This window comes from Pygocentrus nattereri, chromosome 22 (assembly GCF_015220715.1).
Source record: "Pygocentrus nattereri isolate fPygNat1 chromosome 22, fPygNat1.pri, whole genome shotgun sequence".
NCBI lineage: Eukaryota > Metazoa > Chordata > Actinopteri > Characiformes > Serrasalmidae > Pygocentrus > Pygocentrus nattereri.
The window spans coordinates 18,769,308-18,795,219 of NC_051232.1; the positions used below are offsets into that span (position 1 = coordinate 18,769,308).

General features: G+C 39.0%; 1 protein-coding gene across 1 annotated transcript in view; it reads right to left on the reverse strand.

The window, feature by feature from the left end:
* Positions 1-25,912, reverse strand: part of kitb (KIT proto-oncogene, receptor tyrosine kinase b) — a 49,337-nt gene that overhangs the window by 18,903 nt on the left and 4,522 nt on the right. Inside the window, exons 2-11 of the mRNA XM_017709437.2 lie at positions 19,272-19,535; positions 15,015-15,299; positions 12,995-13,134; positions 11,721-11,889; positions 9,920-10,106; positions 9,189-9,304; positions 7,556-7,670; positions 6,458-6,642; positions 4,691-4,797; positions 2,384-2,510 (exon numbers count right to left, since the gene is read on the reverse strand). Of these exons, the coding sequence (XP_017564926.1) occupies positions 2,384-2,510; positions 4,691-4,797; positions 6,458-6,642; positions 7,556-7,670; positions 9,189-9,304; positions 9,920-10,106; positions 11,721-11,889; positions 12,995-13,134; positions 15,015-15,299; positions 19,272-19,535 (1,695 nt within the window). The remainder of the gene's footprint in view (positions 1-2,383; positions 2,511-4,690; positions 4,798-6,457; positions 6,643-7,555; positions 7,671-9,188; positions 9,305-9,919; positions 10,107-11,720; positions 11,890-12,994; positions 13,135-15,014; positions 15,300-19,271; positions 19,536-25,912) is intronic.

Genomic DNA, 25,912 nt, shown 5'->3' on the forward strand with positions numbered 1-25,912 from the left:
CAGTTTTAGCTGGACTAGACAAGGTAAAAAAAGTATTTATCGCTGCTGTTAGCACCATACCTCATACCTCCATTTCTGTAGTTTTTCAGTATTTTACATAACTTGAAAATGACTGTTGGCATTATGTGTAAACTTCATGATGAATGGACCAAAAGCAACAACCCAAAATTACTTGGAAAAGTCTGACTTACATTAAACTTAAAGCATGTTTTTTTTCCTGTAAAGTTACCATTTTTGAGATACAAGGTTTTGTTCCGAGAGCTGTGATATACACCCCTTGTGTTTGGCTGCCATTGTGCCTCATTCATAAAGCAGCACAGGCTGAAACACTTCTAATAACCTCACTGTGAATGGATGGGGCTGCTGTGGTCTGAAACTGTGGATGTATGTAAATGTGTTGGTTTTTGTAGCATCACAAAAGCAGTGAATTCCAAGCAAGCTATTATTGCTGCTTAGTTTCCATATATGGGGAGTAAAAGGTACATTTTGAAACGGGCAGTGTTTACTTACTGCCTTAAACTCTTTTGATTAAAAATAAGAAAGTCACTTTTATGTGATATAGGCCCTTTAAAGAACCTCTACAATTTTCTTGGATTTAACTTTAAAAACAGTTAAGTTTAAGATAAGTTAACACATCCTCTGCAAGAAGCACATTTCTATTAATTAGTTTAACATATTGGGGAAAATATTTTGCCTTGTATTAACTTGTTTAAACAATATGCAGTGAAATAAATAAATTCAGCAATTAATCAGTAGTTGTATATTAAAATGTACAGAAGTGTGTTCTCTGTAGAGGTTGTGTTAATTTATTATTGCTGAGAAAATTGACAAAATGTCATATGACAAAGGCACACAAACTTGTGCCTACAACTGTGTATGTTGTAAAATGATGGCACAAAATACAAAGATAGTTTTCCGAGGCAAATGATAAGGACTCAGCAAGAAACATTCCTTTCTTTTATAGCACAAATTCATTCATGATTATGCTGGGGTGACCAGCTGAATTTTTTATTATATACTATTAAATGTCTCTGAGATGTTCTGGGACAATTTGCATTTTAAAGCTGTCAGTATAGCAGAGTGAAGATGAAAGTATGGCAAGGGCAGCAATGCTACAAGCATAAATAGGAAGGAGCCCAGTTAGAGTTTAAATCTGCTCAACCAGATGACAAACCTCCAGTTGAACATCACTGTTTGCTCCTAACAGACTCTCTGTAACTGGTTTTAAAGCTTACCTCGCTAGCTTGATGCTAACATAGCTGCCATGGTGAAGATAGACATTGCTGTGTTATGTCATTGCTTAGTTCTCTGCCTCTACTTGACTCTCAGTATAAAAACAATGAAAAAACTGAAATAAAATGACTTTGTCAGTGTAATAGGATTCTTTGACTAAAGTATTTTGTGGTTCAGATTTCTGGGGATGCTACAAACAATGGGGCACAAGTATTCAAGCAGCCCAACAATAAAGATTATTGGTATTTTTATTCAGGAGGATATATATACACTCACCGGCCACGTTATTAGGTATACCTGTTCAGTTGCTTGTTAACACAAATATCTAATCAGCCAATCACACGGCCGCAACTCACTGCATTTAGGCATGTAGAGGAGGTCAAGACAACTTGCTGAAGTGCAGACCGAGCATCAGAATGGGGAAGAAAGGGGATTTAAAGGACTTTGAACGTGGCGTGGTTGTTGGTGCCAGTCGGGCTGGTCTGAGTATTTCAGAAACTGCTGATCTACTGGGATTTTCACACAAAACCATCTCTAGGATTTACAGAGAACGGTCCAAAAAGAGGAAATATCCAGTGAGCGGTCAGTTGTGTGGACGAAAACGCCTTGTTGATGTGAGAGGTCAGAGGAGAATGGGCAGACTGGTTCCAGATGATAGAAAGGCTATATATATATATATATATATATATATATATATATATATATATATATAGATTCAAGGTATTTTCTGGTTTTGCTTCTCATTCCATTCCAATGTATTAGGCAAATTATTTGACTAGTACGTTGGAGTTTGTACCTCACACTTACTTGGTTAATACCAAAAACTATTGTAAAAAAATTGTAAAAGAAAATGATATCATTTGTAGCTGTACTCACACCTAAAATTTCTTACTTTGTTTGAGTCTCATGATCAGAAACCTAGAGCTGACTAAACTTAATTCTGGAAAAAATCTTTTTACCTTACCATTTAGTCCAAGACTAGGTTTAAACAATGTCTAGAAAACCAGCTTCTAAAAATGCAGAACACTAACATCACATTAATAATCATTTCAAACATGTTTTGTTTCATATGATTGAAAACAGTGAATCCAAACTTTTGAACGGTCATGTACACTGCATGCTGAACAATACGTGTAAAATAACTGGTTACCAAAGCGCAGTCTCTCTCTTGGGAATTCCCACTTGGGATCATAAGGCAGCTGGGTGGGGTCGATATATGTGTAGTTGTTGCCATGGATACTGTCAATCACCTTCCAGTGGATCTCGTATTTAGGTTTCTGTAAAAAGTAGTCAGAAAGGAAGAAAAACAAATGAGACAACTCAAGGCAGAGTACCACACCTACTAAAACATGGCAAGAATTTTACTTTTATGTTAAACTTTCACATTCACAAAAATGTTTAAATTCTCCAAGGACGTGTAACTTTGCCCTTTAATAAGGTTCTGGTGTAAAACATTACATCATATCAGAGTGTTGGAAAATGTGACCAGAGGGAACCCTCACAACAGAGAATTAAAGATTTCCCATTTCCCCGTTCTTAGAAATGTATAATTTAATTGCTGCAAGTAAACTCTACAGGAATTGCAGTAATACTTTTATTTCAATGTTAAGACTTGGTTGGACACAAAAGGGTTAAATTGTTGAAACACCTGATGGAAATTTATCCAGTCATAGCTGTTTTTCCCCATTGTATCTAGGTGCACTATACCGCCAAAAGTATTCACTCGCCTGCCTGCCAGTCAAGCCCTGAATCTTATATGTGACACAGGGGCACAGTCACGTACTCCTCAAGTTCAGTGATTAAGAGAGAGAGAGTCATTGTCACTAAGCTTTAGAAAAACTGGGTCCACATCCCCAATGAGCAAGATAAGACAAAACTCCCTGAGTTTTGTTTTTTTTGTCCTAATCTGCTGATGCTTGCTTTTCAGAAACAACAAAACGGTTGAGTGACTTAAGCCTTGCAGCCTCTACAAGGATTATGTTATTAATCAAGATAGTAAAAAGTTAAATAGCATTTATAGGGTACTTTCCATCAGGAAGTGGCTGTCCCTTGATTATTCATTGTAAAGCAGAAACATATAGATTTATCATAAACATATAGATTTGTCTTTTTATATTTTCTGCCTAATTTGACTCCCATTTCTCTTTGCATTATGTTAAAATTTCGTGTTGAATGAATCAACAGAAATGGTCCAATAGGAAAACAGAATGAACCAATAGAGAAGGTCTTTGTCATGTAAAAAATCAGACCAAGATGAATCAGTTCAGAGCTTACAAAAATATCAAAGGGATCTGATTGTTGAAAGGTATCAGCCAGGAGAAGGGTAAAAATAAATAACTAAATAAATAAATAAATAAATAAATAAAAGGCATTAGATATACCATGAAATGGTCATTAAGAAGTGGATTAAATTTGGCACAATAGTCACAGTACAAAGAACTGGCCATCCCTTAAAAATTGATTAAAAGACAAGAAGAAATTTGGTCTGGGTGGCTACCAAGACGTATACAGAAACATTAAAGGAGCTGCAGGAATTTCTGGGAAGTACTGGTTGTGTAGTGCACGTGACAACAATCTCGTGTATTCTTCCTACATCTGGGCTGTGGGGTAGAGTGGCACGACGGAAGCCTTTTCTAACAAATAAAAAACATCCAAGCCCAGCTATGTTTAGCCAAAACCTACAAGTCTGCCAAATGCATGTGGGAAAACATGTTATGGTCCGATAAGACCAAGGTTGAACTTTTTCGGCCATAATTCCAAAAGGTATGTTTGGCACAAAGCCAACACTGCGCATCACCAAAAGAACACCACACCCACAGCGAAGCATGGTGGAGGCTGCATTATGCTTTGGGGCTGTTTTTCTGGAACTGGAACTGGAGCTTTAGCCAAGGTGAAAGGAATTATGAACAGTTCCAAATTTCAGTCAATTTTGGCACAAAACCTCCAGGCCTCTGCTAAAAAACTGAGATGAAGAATTTCACCTTTCAGCATGACAATGACCCAAAGCACACCTCCAAATCAACAAAAGAATGGCTAGTCAAGTCAAGATGTGCCATGCTGTTAGACTCCTACCCAAAAAGCCTGAAAGCTGTCATGAAGTCAAAGGGTACTTCAACAAAGTATTAGATTTACGGGTGCGCATATGTATGCAACCACATTATTTTAGTTTTGTTATTATTATTTTTCCCACTCTAAAAGATTTCAGTTTGTTTTCAGTGGAATTGACCTGACTATGGGTTGCACTGAAAGTTGAAATAAATCTAAAATGATTCATCTTGGTCTGATTTTTGTACATGAAAAAAAAACTGGCATTTTAATAGAGGTATGTAACATTTTTATATATACCGTACAGTAATTGTAGCATAGACATAATGTTGTTATGCCTAATTCTGTGAATACATATAATACTATACACAATACAGTTTATATAAGCCTTGTCTTATTATATAACCTTTACCTGCATGTACTTGTAGAGGAGCACAATCAGAAACAGAGTAAGCAATATAGAAGCTGATATGACTCCAGTCAATAGAGGTGTGAAGAGTTTGTGAGGAACTGTCCGCTCTGCATAAACACACAAACACATCACTAAAGACAGTAATACAGACATGTTATGATACTAATCATTACCGAGAAGGTCCATGTTTGTGGGCATCTGTGTTTTAAACCTGTTTAGAACGGCTTAGGATCAGTATCAAGCCCTGCTGTGCTCACGCTGCACAAAATAATCCCTCTAAATCTGTCTGTGGGTGATAGATCTGTGTGTGTGTGTGTGTGTGTGTGTGTGTGTGTGTGTGTGTGTGTGTGTGTGTGTGTGTGTGTGTGTGTGTGTGTGTGGGTAGAAGGATTAAAATGATTTGAGTGCCTGTCTGGATGCAAATAGGTTCATGTTTATTTGTTTCCATAACTGTTTCTGAACATTTGGGGGCCCCAAGCTAAATCTTACTTATCCACCCCAATCATCCTAATTTGGATGCAAGACTAAACAACAGTTAAAGCTGTTTTGATTAGGACAGAAGTTAGAATAAACTTAGAACAAATTGTAAGGTTTCATAAAAAAAAAATCAAATATACACAAAGGAAACTTTAAACACCTAACATGTTTATATCAATGAAATATATAAATAATTAAATAAATACAAACTAAATCAGTAACAATTAATGCTTAAGTGGCACGTACATCTTTATAAGACATTTTTATGTCATGACTGACACACTTTTCTCTATGTCTCAGGGGCTCTAAGCAGCTGCTAAGACACAGAACTGCTTGTCTCACAATGTGACTTGTGGGTGGGCAATATGCCAATGTGTTATCATTATTGTGAGAAATGACATCATAATATGCTTTACTGAGTGCATTCCTGATGATGACTGCATTTATGATAAAAAGGACACATTTAAATGACTTAGGTCATCAATCACATAGAGTATGTAAACCACACGAAACAACAACAGTAAGTAGCTGTCTGGACGGCAGCTTATTCATTTATTTTACCAGTTGTTTTTTTCTTCTGTTCCTTCTTAAGCAGATTAATTTTGTAAACAAATAATTAAGTACTGTTTGTTATTGTGTTTATTTCTGTGTGTCTATGTGTGTACTTGTGTGTGTATTATGTATGTGTGTGTTGGTGTGTGTATTAATGTGTGTTTGTGTGTGTGTTAGTGTGTGTAGTAGTGTATGTGTGTTAAGGTGTGTACTAGTGTGTACTAGTGTGTGTGTGTGTGTGCTAGTGTGTGTATTAGTATCTGTGTGTTAGTGTATTAGTGCATGTGTGTTGGCGTCTGTGTTAGTGTTTTTATTAGTTTGTATTAGTGTCTGTGTGTTAGTGCATGTATTAGTATCAGTGTATTAGTGTGTGTATTAGTGTATTTGTGTTAGTGTGTGTTTTAATGTGTATATTTGTATATGTGTGTGAATTAGTGTGTGTATTTGTGTATGTGTGCATTTTAGTGTGTGTGTTTTAGTGTGTGTATTAGTGTGTGTATTTGTGTATGTGTGCATTTTAGTGTGTGTGTTAGTGTCTGTGTTAGTGTTTGTATTAGTGTGTACTAGTGTATTAGTGTCTGTGTGTTAGTGTGTGTTAGTGTGTTTATTTCTGTATGTGTGTGTTTTAGTGTGCGTGTTAGTGCGCGTATTTGTGTATGGGTTTCAGTGTGTGTATTAGTAATAAATATGTGTGTGTGTGTGTTAGTGTATGTTAGCGTGTGTGTGTGTGTGTCTCACCACTGATGGAGAACAGTGTGTATGCCTGTTCACCCTGTGTTGTTGCTACACACTCCAGGGTGTGGTATTTTCCTTTGCTGACGTTGAGGCGGCTCTCCACCTCAGTCCGGCCGAACTCTGACCCCGACACTGTTACTATGGCAACATCATCGTCTTCTTGTGTGGCGTTCAGGAGCTGGGAGCATCTGAGAGAGGAGATCAGAACTTGACAATTAACTCTCATTATTATCTCACCCTGATCCCAACTCAGATGTGAACAGTAAACTGATGCAGTTAAAGCACCACTTGAAATAAAAGCTTTCAGTAATAATATTCATAAGTCAAATAAGGTTGAAGCTAAACTGTGAGTTTTGGAATTATTGCAGGTTTGCAATGTTTCTGATGATTATTTCATAAAACCACTACCACTGTTAATAAAAATCCTAGCAATAAGATTTTTAATACTATCATAACAGCACTTTTCATATAGTGCTAAGTCAAAGTGCATAGCAGACAAATGGCAGAAGAAATTAAAGTTGAGTTTGCTTTTTGTCTATTACAGTTGCTGTTGGGGAACAGCAGTAAATGGAAACAAATAAACAAACAAAATAAAAAGGACTGATTTAAACAAAGTAATGGCATAGATCAAATAAAAAATTTAAATATAAACTTAATTAACGTGTCTTCAAAGGCTGCACTGAGCTTGGCTGTCTTATAAAAGGTGGAACTGAGTTACACAGTTTAGAAGCATAATAATACAAAGAGTCTATCCATGTTTTCAGTATTTCACGTAGGGTATTTGCTGAAGGCCAGTATCTGCAGATCTAAGATGTCATGCTGGTATGTAAACAGAGAGACATTCTGAGAGGTTCTGCAAGGGCATTTAGAGATTTAAAATCAACTCTAAAAAAATAAAACGCAGCTAGTGCACTTCATTTAGAACAATTTTCGTAGGATCTGTTCTGCTGCCTTATGTCTTCTCCGGTAAAAAGAGTGTTACAGTCATCAGCTCTGCTTGCAACAAATGCATGAACGAGTTTCTCAGCATCGCTCTCAGAACTGTAGCAATACTCCTCAAACGCTAAAAAGCGACTTCACAATTTGCATTGATCTTCATACCGTGTGTGGGGATGTTCGCAGTAATACCAGGAGATTTTTGGGACAGGATATCCTGATGCGACACACCTCACCTGCCCATCAATGGGACCCTCCTGAGAAACAATCATAGGTTTACCTGCGGGAGAGAATGAAAAATGTATTTTATAGTAGTTGACGCTATTGCCTGTGGTAGAAAAGACACTTTTTAATTTTATGAAAGTTATTTTTCACTTGCAGCTCAAACAAGCAGAGAAATTCTTTTGGAGATGAAATTCTAAACTTCAAAAAATACCACATTTGCATTTATAAACACAAGAGGAGATGTTTCATTATGGTTTGTATGTGATGAAAAATGTACTGTTCTGCTTGTTTTACATGAAGAACCTCTTGTTCACACTAAAACATGAAAATGGGAACAGGAAATGTTATATGAGTATGTAATCTAAGTAGCACAGCAAAACAACAATAAAGACTCAACACCTTTCAAGGGTTAAGACCCTGAGCACAAACTTAATACCAGCATTTCACCATTGTCAATGATTTCAGTCCAGTGCTGGACACAAATAAACACTAAAAGAGTTCATTCAACAATGAGTATGTATGTAAAAGAAGCCTAAAATGCTTCTGAAATTAGCCTCCAGTTTATTAGGCTGTAGTTAATCATGCAAACTGCGTGTAGGACTGCCTACCAACTGCAGGCCTTAAAAAGGTGCAGTAAAATAGCATTAATGAATAAAGTTCTTTCCCTTCAACACATTCTACAGGGGTGTAATTCTACTCTAGCTAATGAAATTTATTGTGGCATGCTTAGCATCTGATCCTGAGACTCATGCCATCATGAATTGGTTCAGAGTTGAAAACACAAGACTTTAGACTAAATTTCTCCTTTTTTGAGTATTTCAATATCTTAATAATCATGATGATTTTAGTAAAATAGATCATTTTGTCACAACCAAAACATCTTAACACCAATGAAACTTTAGCTACCTTTCAGTTAAAAATGCTAGCCTGTACATGACTAGCAAACACAGCTTTGAACAGTTGTGCTCAAAGCTGTGTTTGCTAGTTATAATACTTTTCATTAAAACACATAAAATGTTATTTAATTACAGAAAAGATATGTTTCGTTTGTGACAAATATTGATGTTTCAAGCTTTGGAACACATTTCCTTTAAAATAATGAGATTTGAAGACATGAAGATTTGAGACATGAAGATGTGAAACTTCAAATTGAAATTTGATTTTTAAAAATTAAATTCATAATAAATATTAAATCATTACCCTTTCAATTATGATTTTGTATATATTTAGCTTATTGCTATCTTAATTAATGCCTTAACATCATAACATAATCAAGTGTACTGCGATTAAAGAGATCCTAACATAATCCTTGTAAATATCTGAGGTCTGATTACTCAATTGTTCTGTTTTTCTTCCTGGGAATGCAGTTTAAACTAATTCACTAGAATAGTCCATATACGAGGGAGACAAGCACCTTGTGCTGTTCTATACAGAACATGCATGAATGCAACTCATCTGCACCTAAAACTTGCAGAAAAGTCTTGTTACATCAGGCCCTCTTGATATTATGAACACCGAAAAAGACGACAGAGAAGGAAGAAAGGAAAGGAAAGGAGAGAAAAAGACAACTTACAGATGACACGGACGATAAATGGCTCGTTGACAGATGCATAACTGTGATTGGCTGAGAAAATGTAGATCCCACCCTCTGAGCCATGAACGCGAACCAGTTTCAGCTCACTGATGTACCTACAAACATTTGGAACACATTCAGTGAAGTCCTGTACAGAAATCTTGTATAATTATAAGTCATAATTACATTTTTACATGGCCATTTTCTATTATCTCTTTATCCCTTGAAATAAAACCAATGCAGTTATGAAATAAAATGGTGTTGTTACTGTTCCTACTGTTTTTCTAAAAAAGCCCTTTAATATGTGTGAATGACCTTCATTCTGATTGCCTGTCCTGTGTTGTTGCCTCATTCAAAATGCTGTCTAGGTTGAAACACTCATAACTTCAGTAAGAAAGACAGAAGGTACATGGTATAATCAAGAACTTAACATGTAGGGCTGGAGGTTAGAGAACTGGCCATGTGACCGGAAGGTTGCCAGTTCGATCCCCAGTGCTGACAGTCCATGAGTCATTGAGCAAGACACCTAACCCCCTATTGTTCCCCGGGCACCGTGGATAGGGCTGCCCACCGTTCCAGGCAAGTGTGCTCACTGCCCCCTAGTGTGTATGTGGTGTTTCACTTCACGGATGGGTTACATGCAGAGTTGAAATTTCCCCGTTTGTGGGATTAAAAAGTGTCACTTACTTATTTATTAAAAGAAAGAATGACTGTCTGTCTGTCTGAAATACCTGTATTCATTGTTGTGTAGTGTGATGACATGCTCTGATGTGTTTTTGAGCTGCTGGTTGTTATAGGTCCAATAGGCAGTGCTGAGTTTGGGGTAGGAGGTCATTTCCACACGCAGTGTAAGACTCTCGCCTTCTCTCACCTCCACAGCCCTATCCTCCTCTTCTGTTACATTAATGAAGCCGCGCTCTGTAACACACACGCATTCCGACATTCAGCTGAATAAAAGGCTGGGAAAGGACATACATACAAAGGCCCAATCCCATTTCACCCCTTGCCCCTACCACTCAGCCCTTAGCCCTCTGTTTTGAGCGTGCACATGTATTGTTAGGGTGTCCCAATTTTTGTTGAGATAGAGGGGCAGGGTGAAGTGTTAGGGCTATAAGGCCCTCCAAACGGAGGTTATTCAGAGGTTATTCAAATGAAACCCACAAATGTGAGAATTTTCTCCCTTAAAAATTACGATGACCATTATTTTAGCTCAGTTTAATGTCGTTTTAATGTATCATGGTTGTCTTCATAACAAACACAAAAAATTGCTAACAGCATGCTAATGTCTTGGTAGCTAGCTCGCTAACTTTCCCATTCCAGCTTAAATAATCAAATAGTTCTGACGCCTGAAGTGCCAGAATGTGACTGCTGCATCATTTAAGATGGAATGGGAACATTCAAACAAGAAGCTGGCGAATAGCTGACTTTAGCTTCGCATCACTAAAGAATAAGGAGTGGGTGATAATAAATAATTGTATACCCCCTCTTTGAAGGCATATGCCCAGCAGTGAGGTTGCTTAACTTCTCCCTTCTTTGCTATCACTGAAGACGGGCCAGGTTGCCTACATAGCACTGCTTTTTTATCTTTGTATTTGAGGGTTGTCCTATTCCGTAGGGCAAGATTTCAACCACTTAGGTAGACACTCGAAAACAAAGGGTAGGGGTAAAATGAAGAAATGGGATTGAGCCAAAGTCACATCAATAGTGGAATGCTGGAACTTTGAGCCACTAGTTAGCACTGTGTTTAAATGGTTGTTGACAGTGTGAGACTATTATCTATCAAAATGGACAAATGCATGTAGCAAAGTTGTGCCACATACTGTTTCATTTATAAGCTTTACTATTTTATGTAACATTATGACAAAAACCAGCATGCCTGATCTCCAGCAAAACCAGCATACATTGTGGCCTGAATGCTGGTGTGCTGGTCAACAGCAATATAGTTAATATGCTGTATGGTGTATTACTACATATTAGTATTCTGGGCAGCTAGCACAACCATGTTGGGTAACTGGCTAAACCAGCACTAGACAAGCACAAACCAGCTTTGACCAGAATTCCTACATTAAGAAGTTATATGGGTTACTAGAACCTGCTACATTTGTACATCTACTATTTACATTTTTTTTTTAAAGTTCTTTTACTTAAGACACTATTTAATTACAGTATCAAAATATTTACGTGATTCTGGGTTTAGTCTACTCTATGACAACTTTATGGCAGGGGTGTACAGATGCGGTCCTTGAGGGCTGCTGTCCAGCACAGTTTCGTAGTTGACCTACTCAAACACAGCCTCAATTGTCAGGTGAGTTTCAGGTTTCTTTGAGAAGGGAAATCACCAAACTGTGCTGGACAAGAACCCTCTATGAACATGAGTTGTGCATACCTGCTCTGTGGTCACTCTGGTGGAGACCGGTCTTAACTACTGTGCAAAAGTGTGCAAATTTGACTTTTGCACTTGGATGTATTTTGCTGCTAGTATGAGTGGTAGAAGAAAGCACTGTATGATATGCATGAAGTCCTGTCACTTACCATACACATTAAGGTTAACGGCAGCTGTAGAGACACCTCTCTCATTTCGGGCCTCGCAGATATAGACTCCTGAGTCAGTTGTCTTCACACCGCTAATCCACAGTATGGCTGTGCGCTTGTAAATATGGGAACCAGGCAAGATCTGGGAGTTGTGGGACATCATTGCCTTCTGAATAAGAAAACATCAGGAGGTTACAATGACAAGTCAGGTAAGCCATTGTATATGTTTAAAAGCATCCAGACAACCCTTCTAATTTATGGACTTTAATCCTACCTTATATTCAGAGACAGAGAAATCTGCCCCAACAATAGTTAGGTCACATGCATGTCCACACGGCATAGTGGTTGCGTGTACTACTGAGTTTTCTTTCAGTGTATAAAAGAAGCCTTACACTGCCTTGTATTGCACTGCGTTAGTGTCTGAGTGAGCGTTTGCACACATTCAGATCAGAATACAGAACATTAAGAGCTTACTACTGATTTATTTTATCAGTGGATGACTGAAGCTTGAAATGTATTCATCTTTGCTGCTCAAAATGTGACACAAACAGAATAAAAACAAAGTTTTCCATCTCTGATGGATGAAGTTATTTTCTGCACACAGGCCTAAAATGCAATGTGCAATGTTAAATGTCAGCTAAAGAGGTGTGAAACTCCTTAGCATTGGGCTGAGGAGCAATGGCACTGCATCCTTTGTAGTAATGGAACTTTGAGATGAGTTGGAGTGGCATTTGTGACCCAGAACTCATCATCCAACATCAGTTCTTGACCTCACTAATGCTCTTGTGACTAAATGCAATCAAATCCTCACAGCAATGTGGCATCATCTAGTGGAAAGTCTTCCCAGAGACTTTCCAGAGAGTAGAGCAAGAGTAAACAGAAGCGTAAACTGATATTGCAGGAAACTCTTGATTACTATTCTTGATTTTGGGAAGAAACACTGGACAAACATGTGCCTGGATACTTTTAAATTTGGAATTGGAATTTTACTATGTACACCTACCTTGTATCAGTAGTCATTGGGCATTTCAACACCTTCAGAAACACCTTCAATACTACCCTGTCAAACAATGTACAGGGCCATTGCTGACCAGCTATTATGTATGGGTGGTGGACCTTTCTCAGTACAGCAGTTTTGCTTTTTAACACACTCATTACCATGGCTACATTGAGAATAGTCCCCTGACCAAGAATATCCAGACAACAGTTTTCCTGTACTCAAAAACTGACCATTTGTTTCATGTGTCATGTGAGTGTGTGTGTGTGTGTCTCACCCCCTCTGGAGGTAAGTTCCAAGTCACATGCAAGTCATGGTTGATGTTAGTGGTGCTGCAGATGACCTGAAGCTCCTGATCCTGGATCAGTATCACTTTCTCTGGCATGGACAGAGCGATCACTGGTACTGAGTCTGGAACTACACACATACGCAGACATAACCAATACAGCAAATCTAATTAATAATTGACAGAGATAGTTTATGTAATTTAATATACTACTCCAACACTCCAATATATCTCACTGAATTAAGTGACTAATGTGATGTCCCTGAAGCATTAAAGGCCTGAAAGAATGTCTGACAGGCTTTATCTCTCTGGCTGTGTCCAGAACTACTATCATTCATTATTTAGTGCACTATTTCTGGAGTCTGTTATTTTGTAGTGGTGTCTGAAAACAAACTATTAAATATCTACGAAAGGTAGTGTTCACTAGAGGTCTGTACCAGTGGATAACCCTCAGGATCGTGATTGATTTCTGTGAAATTTCTGTAATTTTTAGTTCTTTTGTTGTTGAATGTAGCCATCATGCTTGTTGTATTTAAACTCTGCGAGTGATGTAATAATGCTCTTACTTCATTGTTAAGTCTTAATGGGAAAACAAACAGTTAAAAGGATAACAGAAAATTATACAATCACTTTTCCCCTCTGAGATATTTAAGTAGATACGGTCAAGCTAACTCTTCCATTCATTAGGCCTTCAGGAACCACTAACATACTTAGGAACTGACAGTGGAGTCAACCAATCATGTATTTATTTCCAACGGATGGGACCAGAGTAGTGAATAAGACATACTGTAGCTCTAGGCCTTCACTGGCTGTGAATTGGTAGCCTGACCAATATGTTTCAATCAGCTATTAGAAATGGAAAACAGCAGTAGCTCCATGTCAGTGCTCTAAAGGAATCACTGTAAAAGTGCTATAAGGTAAAATATATGTTAATATGCCTCTTGCAAATTTTCAAATGAAACACAGAATGTGTTTAACAAACTTCAAATGTCCATATTTAACCTAGAAGGCCCAAAAGTCTTAATGTAAATCACTGCTAGTTTGGTGCAAAAAAATAGCTAGCAGGAATTAGCATTATTGTAGAGGTGTTTTTTCCTTGTTTTTGACATTCATGGCCTGAAAACCTAGCTTCAGTAGTCATGGTTAACAACTGGCCTGAACCCAACATTTACCAGTGACTTTAGGACCCAACTTAACCAGGCCTGTATGTTACTGGTAAACTTGAAACCCAAAACCAGCCAGAACCCATCCTCAGAATGGAAGCGTTGATGGTAAATGTATTGCTGAAGAGATGACATGTATATCCTCCTGCTATCATAACTTACAATACTATTGTAAACCCTACATGGCACTTCATCAGTGTAGTTTTTATGACATACTAACCAGGTCAAAGTGTTTCCCTAATTAAGACATCCCAGGCTCATTTGAAATTCTGAACGGTTCTGCTTAAGCAAGCTTCCCTTTTATTCTGGCCAAGCTAAACAGTTAACAAGAGCGATAGCAAGGCATTGTTGTACATTCAAAATGAAGCCATGCTAATGCAGTGCGCTACATTTACATGGACAAATTTCTCCAAATAAAATTTAATCTACTACATAAAAATGTACTTTTAAGGTAACATGCACCCTGATATTCTGTAAATATATTGTTGCTGTCATATCACATTTATTTTTGAAAAATGTTAGTTATCATTTACACTGTGTGATGATTTAATTATGTAATAGTAATGGTCCAAATTAATACTTTGAATACAATCTTCTCATATTAAGGTACATTTAAGGTGAAGAACATTTTTCCTTCTTCTGTAACTCCAGTACTTATATAAGGGAAATATAAGGTTTACGAAAGTAACCATTTTAAATTGAATGGTTAAAAAAACACTGTGTTGGTATTTTGATCTATTTCTACATTGGAAACATCCGGTTTGGAAGTATCAAAATTCCAGTCTCTATAGGACCATCCGTACTACTGATTTTCCAATGCAGGGATTGTGATTAGTCTATTCACATACCTAGGCGCACGTCCACGTTGTACTGGATCGACTTCATGGTGACCCCGCTCATGACACCAGTGCAAACATAACATCCCTCGAAAGCCTTGGACACATTGTGAATGGTGATGCCTCTTTGAGGATTGGTGCTGTAGGAGAGGTCAGCTGGCAGGGGGGCACCAGAGCAAGTGGCTAATGAGAGATCAGTCACTGCTGGATCCGTCACCAGACACGACAGAGTGCAGTCCTTCCCCTCTCTCACCAGCAAATTGTTCACCATGGAGCGAACAAACACATTCTCCAGATCTGATGGTGAGGGAAAGAGGAAAAGCAGAGAGAGGAATAAGTAGGTGAAATGAGAGAGACATGAGTAGTCGACAAAGGTGTGGGAAAAAGACGGAGATGCAAAGAGTTGCACAGAACTTTAAAACAGTGTAATAGTAACTGCTACTGTAGTGTAATAGCTGTGTAACAGCTAATGAAGAGATGCAAACTGAGGATTAATCTTGATTAATCAGTGACTTCATAGTACCTAGTATTTGAATGGTCAGCCATTCCGAGGACTCCCAAGTCTTCACAAAACCATTTCTATATAGTTACTGGACAGAGATCTTTAAGAACATTTCAGACATTACTGTTGAATAATGACAGACCTGAATTTCACCTTTTATGTGCTGATATTTAAATCTAGATATGATGAATATAAAATATGGCATCTTTTGTATAAACCCACAATATACACTATATTTCCAAAAATATTCAGTCGTCTGGCTTCACACGCATATGAAATTGAGTGACATCCCATTCTTAATCCATAGGGTTTAATATGATGTCGGGCCACACTTTGCAGCTATAACAGCTTCAACTCTTCTGGGAAGGCTTTCCACAAGGTTTAAGAAGCACATTTGTAAGATCAGACACTGATGTTGGATGAGAAGGCCTGGCTCAGAGTCTCTGCTCTAATTAATCTCAAAGGTGTTCTATCGGATTGAGGTCAGGACTCAGACTCGGACAGGTGCAGGCAAGTCAAGTTCTTCCACATAAAACTCGCTCATCCATGTCTTTATGGACCTTGCTTTGTGCACTAGTGTGCAGTCATGTTGGAACAGTAAGGGGCCGTCTCCTAACTGTTCCCACAAAGTTGGGAAATTGTCCGAAATCTCTTGGTGCTGAAGCATTAAGAGTTGCTTTCACTGGAACTAAGGGGCCGAGCCCAACTCCTGAAAAACAACTCCACACCATAATCCCCCCTCCACCAAACTTTACAGTCAGCACAATGCAGTCAGACAAGTACCGTTCTCCTGGCAACCGCCAAACCCAGACTCGTCCACTGGATTGCCAGACTCCAGAGAACACATCTCCACTGCTCTAGAGTCCAGTGGCGGCGCTTTACCCCACTGCATTCTGCACTTTGCATCGTGCTTGGTGATGTAAGGCGTGGATGCAGCTGCTTATCCTTGGAAACTCCATGAAGCTCTCTATGCTGTTCTTGAACTAATTTGAAGGTCACATGAAGTTTGGAGGTCTGTAGCGATTGAGTCTGCAGAAAGTTGGCAACCTCTGTGCACCATGTGCCTCAGCTTCTGCTGACCCCGCTCATTTTACATGGCCTACCACTGAGTTGCTGTCCTTCCCAATCGCTTCCACTTTGTTATAATATCACTGACAGCTGAATGTGGAATATCTAGTAAAAGAAGCAAAAAAATCATCTGAAGCTCATAAAAGCAGGACAGTTTGTCAGAGCCACTGCACAGTCATTGGATATATCCAGTACAACTTGCTTTTGAAAATGAAAGAACCACTGGTATACTAACAATCAAACAGCAAATAGGTTGGTTAAGGAAAACAGCAGTAGTTGATGACAGAAACATTATGCGAGCTGTGAAGACAAACCCAAAATAAGACCAGATTGGAATTTGCAAAGAAATATAGAGATGAGGCACAAAAGGTCTAGAAGAGTTTGATGAACTGATTAGACAAAGATTAACCTCTACCAAAGAAATGGAAAGGCCAAAGTGTAGAAAAAGAAAGAATCTGCTCATGATCCCAAACATACAAGTATGGTGGACATACTATCATGGCTTGGGCTTGCATGGCTGCCTCTGGAACATGTTCACTAATCTTTATTGATGATGTAACCCATGATAGTAGCAGTTGAATGAATACAGATATCTACAGTGCATCCAATCTAATCAAGAGGAACTTCAGAGAGAAAATGACAGGAGAAACACCCAAAAACAAACAAAAACTGAAAGAAGCTGTAGTAAAAGCCATGAAAAGCATTACAAAACAAACATTTTTGAAAATATTATAGAACAGATAACTGGCACCACAAGCTTCTTATCTGCAAATGTAACGTCAAGACTAGTTTGGGTGTTATTTTTTGGCAGGACTGTGTTTTCTTATGAATCCCTAAAGGCATTTGCAAATGAGAGAAAGGTTCAGCAGTACCTGATGGCATGTAAATGGTAAAACAGGCAGTTAATCCTTGTTCATTATTGACAAAATAAGTTTATTTGCTCTTAACCTTACAGTAAACCTTTGAGGAGACTAAGTATCACTTTGTTATTCTTCATTACCTCTGTATGTCCAAATTACTCTAGTGTTGTGTCCATTATGTGCTTTACAATACCTGTTTACTCATCCCACAGACTGTGTAGAACCATTCATCGTCTCAGGACTCGTAATTCCATTGACCTTACCTATCCACCACGGTCATCAAATCTCAGACCAGGGAAGCAGGTGGACTTTGGAATTGCCAATCCGCTGTGCAGAAAGCAGACTGCATTTTAGCCCTTACATGCTTTCATTCACTGTCTGGCATTGACAGAGACCAGGATCACTCCCATGTACTTGGCGACTCCAGCAGCCTTGTCCTCTGCCTTTCACTTCTCTCATTCTCCGAGACAGTCCGGCAGGGGTGGTGGCACAGGTTTGCTTTTATCCAGAAAGTGGCGTTTCACTCCACTTGCTTCTTCTCATCTTTCAATTTCCTCCTTTGATTACCATGCTGTCACTGTATCTTTCCCCACTAAACTTCACATCATTGTCCTTTATCGTCCTGCCTCTCCTCTAGGCTACTTCATTGATGACCTAGACATTCTTCTGAGTCTCTTCCCCATCAATGGAACCCCACTCACACTTTTGGGTGAGTTTAACCTGCCATCCCATGCTTGACACCTCTGATGTCAACAGCTACAGACCGTATTCATTGTAATGTATTGTATTGTACTGTGTTGCACTGCTCTGTGTTCAACACTGTTCCTTTTTCTTTAGGTATCTACAGTGACTGTTTGTTTCTAGCAGTATCTGAGCTCAGGACCGGCTTTCTCACTAACCTATTTGTAACTAGCAAAGATACTTTCTCTAGATAGACAAAGCAGTTTTTGTAAGTTGCTCTGGATAAGAGTGTCTACTGAATGCTATAAACGTAAATGTAAATGTGCATTGTAAATGTGGCTCATGGTCCCAAAACATGTATTCTCCATTTTTCTTGTCTTCTAGTTTTTTTCCCCCTGAAGATCCACATAGTGTTTTCATGGTTTTATGTAATAAATTGACACATTTTTTGTCATTTTTATGCAGTAAATATAATGTGAAAATAAACATAATAAATGTCTTCATTTTCATGACATCTGTTTTTATAGCAGGGTTTACATACACTATATATACTCAAACACCTAAAAATCATCTATCCTCTGGGTAGACAAATCTGGGTTTGGTGGAACACTACCTACTGGAAGGCATACTATCCGCAGTAAATTTTGGTGGATAATAGTCTGGATTGGTTTTCAGCCATTGAGCCCAGCACCTTTTACACTATTACATAATACATTAAACTCTTCTTTTACAGGAATGATGAGTTCAGAAAACTGAAGTTTTCCATGGTACGGGTCCTTTAAATCTCAGCATGTGTGTGACAAAGGCAGAAAATCAGTCACAGATTGTACCAAACACTACAAATACACATGACAGTTACAGGTCAAATATGAAAAGCAGTTCATAGCCACAGTATTTGCATACCTCCTTTCTGAATCACTTTAAACAGTATCAGAACTAAATTAAACACAGCCGCCAAGAAAAACAAAAGTCTACTCTGAGGTGATGTTTAAACCTTTAGTCAACAGTTATTCCTTCACACTAGCTTTAGGGACCTATTCAGAATTTAATCTTGTTCCAGGAGCCAAGTGTGGGAAATAGAACAGTAAGAAACAAATGTACACATTCTCCCACACATACTGATGTCTTTAAGAGAACGTTATGCAAATATACACACACCTTTCACATAAACGTGGATGGAACTCTTCTCTCCTGTTTGAGTGTTTTCACAAGTGTAGCGGCCCATGTGCTGTGGCTGCGTGGAGGCGAGGCTGATAATGATGGCCCCATCTTCCTCTCTGTCTCCCTCGATCCTCTTGTCCTTCTCCCGCTGCCATCGCACTATACCTGTGCCCACATCATCATGACAGCGCAGCTCTAGCTGCCCACCCTTCAGAATTACCAGATGAGGACTGTCAGGTGTGATGATTGGTTTGGACAAGCCTGGAACAGAAAATGCATCATTCAGATTATGCTAGGTCTGTTCGCTTTCTTTACTTTCAAAACGGCCATAAGTTACAGTTTTGCTCAGCTCAATTAGATGTAAGATAATCCACTTGCATAAGGAAGGGAAAAGACAAAGAAAACAAGTGAAAAAACAGGAGTTTCCAAAACTGGAGTCCAAAAATTATTAAAAGATATACAAAAAATGAGAGTCCTAACAAGCACTCCTAGCAAGACCTGGTAGACCACCCCAGAGTCCAGACCTCAACATCACTGAATAAGTATATTCTCACAAGCAATTACATTAACAATGGGTGGTCTCTGACGTTGTTGACCAGTACTGTGCATAATGATTATCAAGTAAATCAAACTTCACAAACGCTCAGCTTCTTGTTGAAAGATGTGCGCACCACATGGAAAAAGAAAGTATGGAAGTATATGAATCTTGCTTTATCTCTCCTATTTTAAAAAGCACCCATCACATAGAAGCACCTCAGGCAAATACTTCTCATATCTGCCACCACATTTAGCATTTTTCACCGACAGAGAAGATTAGAAGAACCGGTGTTAGGTTCCAGATTTCATCTTTGATTAGCCAAATCAGGTAGTGGATAACTACAATACTGGACATCCTCAAGGAGATGTTTGGAAATGGTTAAACGAACACACTGACTACGTTTATGGCATTTGGCAGACGCTCTTATCCAGAGTGACTTACAATTGGATCATTTTACACAGGTAGGCGAAGGCAGTGTTAGGAGTCTTGCCCAAGGACTCTTATTGGTATAGTGTAGGGTGTTTACCCAGACAGGGATTGAACCCCAGTCTATGGCATAGAAGGCAGAGATGTTACCCACTACACTATACCAACCGTATAATCACTAAATCACATATTATTTTCATGGTTTTTGTTTGCATTCTAATATTGTTGTTATGAACAAATACACTTACAACACAGTTAAACAGCTTTTGAACTATAATTTTCTCAGGTGCTTAAGACAACTTTACTGCACATCACATCTGATAAACTCCTATATTGTCTAGAATGCACTGTCCCACTTGCAAATACAACTTCCTTGTATGTACAAGGGCAATTTATTTCTTTCAGAGCATTGGCCACCCAGCTTTATTCCACTCTCTGTGGTCAGCATTTCTGCTTAGCAGGCAAACAATTGCATGTCTGATCCCAAGTGTGTACTGTGGGTCACAGACCTTGCACAACAAGCTCAAAAAGCCTGGTTCCTAAAGGTCTTTTCCAGGAAGTACCACAGTTTCCTAAGTGGTACAGTTCTGCTGTCTCAGGACACCTTCGATCAGTCATATCCAGCAGAACATTCGGCTGAATATGAACTGAAATACTGGACTTATGAAAGTCTTTTTGAACAGAAAATTAATCAGTCTATCACGTATATAAAATGCCTGAGAAGCGCAAAACTGCTGTGTTGTTGCATACTGGCAGCAGAAGCACCAACAATCTTATCAGAGGAATCACGCATATAAGAGCATACCTGCATTTAAACTTTATGAACAGGGTGACCCTGCTGCATGTACAGAATTTTAGAGGCTTCAAATACGCATTGGTATTTCTAAAGAAGTACTTAAAATCACACTTAAAAACTTGTTTATTGGTCATCTAAGTGAAGAGGTACTCTTTAGTTTAATCAATGTTTTTTCAGTTTCAGTTCACACTGGCTTTGCTAGAATGTCTGTCCATCAAAACTATGACCCCTTACATAAACTGCAAAGCAATACTTGACTTGCATTTCACTGACTCCTCACTTGGACTCACATTTAACTGACTCGCTTCTTGACTTCACTAAAGTGACTTGCTACTCACCTCAGACTCACTCTTATCTAACAGCCTACTTGACTCAAACCTGTACTTAAGTGACTTGTGACATAGATTCATAGTTAACTGACTCACAATTCACCTTGACTGACTCGCAACTTGGAGTCGCATTTAATTGACTTGCTTCTTGACTGGGACTCGCAGCTAACTAACACCGTACTTGACTCAGACGCTCAACTGAGTTAACCAGCTCTGACTCACGACTTGACATGAACTCATACTCAACTGCCCTGACACTTCAATTTAGCCTGCGCTTCAGTGACTCATGACTTGAGACTTAAGATGCAAAATTTCAGCCAGAGGAAAAACAAGCCTCACATGTGGTTTTACCTTGCAGTTTTTCTACAATCATGTGCAGTATTGTGGTTTGAGGGCATTGCATTGTGGGTATGGTCATGAATTTACACTGTCACCTTGTCTTCTAGTCATGAGCACAGCTTGGAGGAACAAAGGCAAGACTAGCCGACAGCTAATCTAACCAAAGTTCTAGCAAGTCAAAGATCATATTCTTTTGAAACTTACTAAAACTCCAGCTGGATTAACTATCTCACTGTCTAACGTACTCATAAACTTCTTACAAACAGACACACTCTCAACTGTTCCAACTTGTTTTGACCCTTTATTTTAAGCACAGTTTTTACTGTGTATAGCACTTCAGTTCTGGCCTTCAGAGTGAAGGTTTATGGTTTTTTGTCAATTTGAAATATTGAATCTTAAATATCAAATTGATCAACTGTCTGATCTTGAAGTTTTCTGCAGAGATTACAGTAGCTGTAATTTAAGGGCCTTTGCTTTGTAATGTATTGTAGTTCAGGCTATTGTTGTGGCCTAAAAAAGGCCAAGTTTCTGAATAGAAACAGAGAAATACACAAATTCCACATAAATGAACAAATATTAGTCTGTTCCAATTTTTTGGGTCTGCCCCAATAAACAAGCTGGTGGGGCTTGAGAGTGAAGAGCTTGAAGTAAGTTTACTGAACACAGAAGCGCTGGGGCTATTAACCCCTGAAGTAGCTAGTTTTATCACACACTTCCTAACCTATGAATAGCTCAGCCAGTTTGCCCTTAAGTCCCTGCACTGAATAATAAGCATTAGTGTAATAATAAGCATTCAGGGGTTAGTATGCATACTGAATGTAATTCTAGACAGCCAATCAGCAGTCTAGAATTTGGAATAAGCATGCTCAGTGGCTCACTGATACTGATTAGTCTGTTTACTCAGACATTATAATTTGATATTGAATTATATATCATTTGTCTAAAGCATTGAAATTTGGTAGCCAGCCCTAGTTGCCAAATTCCAACTACTATGCCAGATGTAGATAGATATATGACTCTGCTGAGTTTAGTAGTTTAGTCGTAATGGTGATAACATATCTATTCACCAAGTTACCCCAGCCTCAGCATGAACCTAACATATTTAAGACCACAACAAAACAGAACAAGCAGAGCCTGAATGATCACCCAATTCTGGGCGCTGAAAGAAGCCAAGTGGATACAGTAAGACACTGAAGACAACCTGAAATGGAATTATAATGTAATTTCCTTTTATATTGTAACCATACTTATTATCTGATGCACCTAGGCGTCTGAGTTAGCTGAGCACTTTCACTCAGACATACGGTGAGAGTGGAAGGTTAGAGGTCTTTGAAATGTTACATGATAAACTATGACTTTTAAAATGCTGGCTGTACCAGCCTTGATCAGAAAAGGCATTACTCAGCATTTTCCTCTGTCTAATGTAGGTAGCTCTGGGCTTAGAGCTCCGGCTAAGTAATCGAGCAATTGGAGGTTTGATCCCAAGTGAGTGCTGTGGTACAAAGACCTCGTACACAACGGTTAAAAAGCCTGGTTCCTAAGGCCCTTTCCCATTAAGCACTGCTGTTTCCTAAATGGCACCTCTGCTGTCTCACTCATTTCATCAGCAAAATGTCTGCCTGGATATTAAGTGAAATCCTATTGGAAAGGCGTTTGTATAAGAAATGTATCAGCCTAATATCACTCATACAACCCATGCAAAATCCCCCAGAAACACAAAAATGCTATATTGTTGCACACCATCAAATTTGTCTTGGTAGCAGAAGCAACAACAACCTTATGCTATGCATCTATTACTACATCTCACTGCTCGCTGCTGCTGCTGGGCATTTCTATTTTGCTATGGAAATAAAGGAACCATATTGAGTATGTCTGGGAAAAAAAATATCAGATATGCTATTTATTGTTGCACAGAGGCTTAAAATGAGACTAAAATAGAGACATCTTATGCTGCTACAATTTTCAGAATGAATCAACATCTTTCCTCCAAATCATCGCTGTCCTCAGTTCTGTGTAATACCAGCTTAGCTGGGCATCATGTCTACACCACTACATCACCCAAGGCTCTTGCAACAGAAGGATCCTTCAAATACAGTTGAAAACTGCAGACTACATTTGTAATAACGTATAAAATATGCTATTTACTCAGCTGTATTTGTTTAAGTGGGTGTAAACTGAAAGCAAGGTGTGCCCCTGCTTTCATTAACAGTTTTTAGCTTGAATGACAGCATTTAATTACAGACAGTGTCTTGCCTGCCACATATTACATCATTCAAATCAGTGTTTTGATTGATTATCATTCACTTCAACTGTGTTTTCTCTATTAAATGTTGTGTGGCAACTCCTTTTTGATGATGTGACCAAGTGGTGTCGGTGGATCGTTCCGTTTTGCATTATGTAATATAAAAGCAGAGCCTTCACAAGACAGTCCCAAATTTTCAGCAGGTCCAGCAAAACATCTACTTGAATGTAAATTAAAACAATGGGTCATGTAGAGGATTAGAACGTCAAGAGTAACAACTGGCTTAGACAAGTACCAGTAGCTTAGATTTTTATGGATCTCCATTCAGATTTGCCCAGTTCAGCTCCAAAACTCACATGCTATGGTCCAGTCATGCTTAGCCCACCCTCTCTACAAACCTAAAAGCTTTACGACCACAGCGGAACGCAACAACCAAAAATGTACTTGCATTTGAAGCCACCCAATGTGTGTCAGCCAAACAGTGTGACTGTCCCAGGCTGGGCGATGAATAAACTCAGCTAGGGATGTAGAGCATTCTACGGTTCACCAACCCTTCTCCTGCAGAGTTTACTTTCAACCTACATCTAACATGCTGTCTTTCTTGATGCTAACACATCTGGAGTAAGAGCAGCAGATTGTGGTAGGAACTTCAAACAGCAGAAAGGCAGATCCATCTTCAGGACCTGGTTGCTGTCTCATAATACGTCAATCATTTTATTCAGTGCAGCTGTTTTATCTGCCTGGATGTTAACTGAAATGTTTGGCTCTTGTAACAGACATTTAATCCACATATTATAAACTTCCCAAAGAACACAAAAGTGCTGTATTATTGTAGTCCAGATAATAGTTTCAGCTTGGCAACAGAAACAACCTTATCCAACAGTAAATGCAATTATACACTATATTGCCAAAAGTATTCACTCACCCACCTAAATCATTGAATTCCAGAGTTCCAATCACTTCCATGGCCTCAGGTGTATAAAACCAAGCACCTAAGCATGCAGACTGCTTCTAGAAACATTTGTGACAGAATGGGTCGCTCTCAGGAGCTCAGTGAATTCCAGCATGGTACCGTGATAGGATGCCACCTGTGCAACAAGTCCAGTCATGAAATTTCCTCACTACTAAATATTCCACAGTCAACTGTCAGTGGTATTGGAAGTGGAAGTGATTGGAAATGACAGCAACTCAGCCAACGAAGTGGTAGGCAATGTAAAATAACGGAGCGGGGTCAGTGATAGACCCCGATAGAACATAAAAGTGTCTGACCTCATAAGTGCGCTTCTGGAAGAACGGTGAAAAATTCCCATGAACACACTCCTAAACCTTGTGGAAAGCCTTCCCAGAATAGTTAAAGCTGTTATAGCTGCAAAGGGTGGGCCAAAATCATATTAAACCCTATGGATTAAGAATGGGATGTTACTCAATTTCATATGCGTGTGAAGGCAGACGAGCAAATACTTTTGGCAATATAGTGTACATAGGAATCATTAGACAACATTTGGAGGCTTAATTAACTGTACACAGTGTAGTTAACTGTACAGCCCTGCTTGGTATATATCCCACAGTTCAATGTCCTGGTGACATTCTAATATGATGTTTCAGAACATTCAGAACACTCTCCCTTAGAGATGGGTGAGAAGGTGAGAAGCTTGGCGATTCGGGAGAGGCTCGGAGTAGAGCCGCTGCTCCTCCACGTTGAGAGAAGCCAGTTGAGGTTGTTCGGGCCTCTGGTAAGGATGGCCTCTGGACGCCTCCCTAGGGAGGTGTTCCAGACATGTCCGACAGGGAGGAGACCCCGGGGAAGACCCAGGACACGTTGAGGGATTATATCTCTCGACTGTCTTGGGAACGCCTCAGTATCCCTCTGGAATAGCTGGAGGAGTTGGCGGGGAGAGTGAGGCTTGGGCCTCTTTGCTTAGGCTGCTGCCCCCGCGACCCGGACTCGGATAAGCGGATGACGATGGG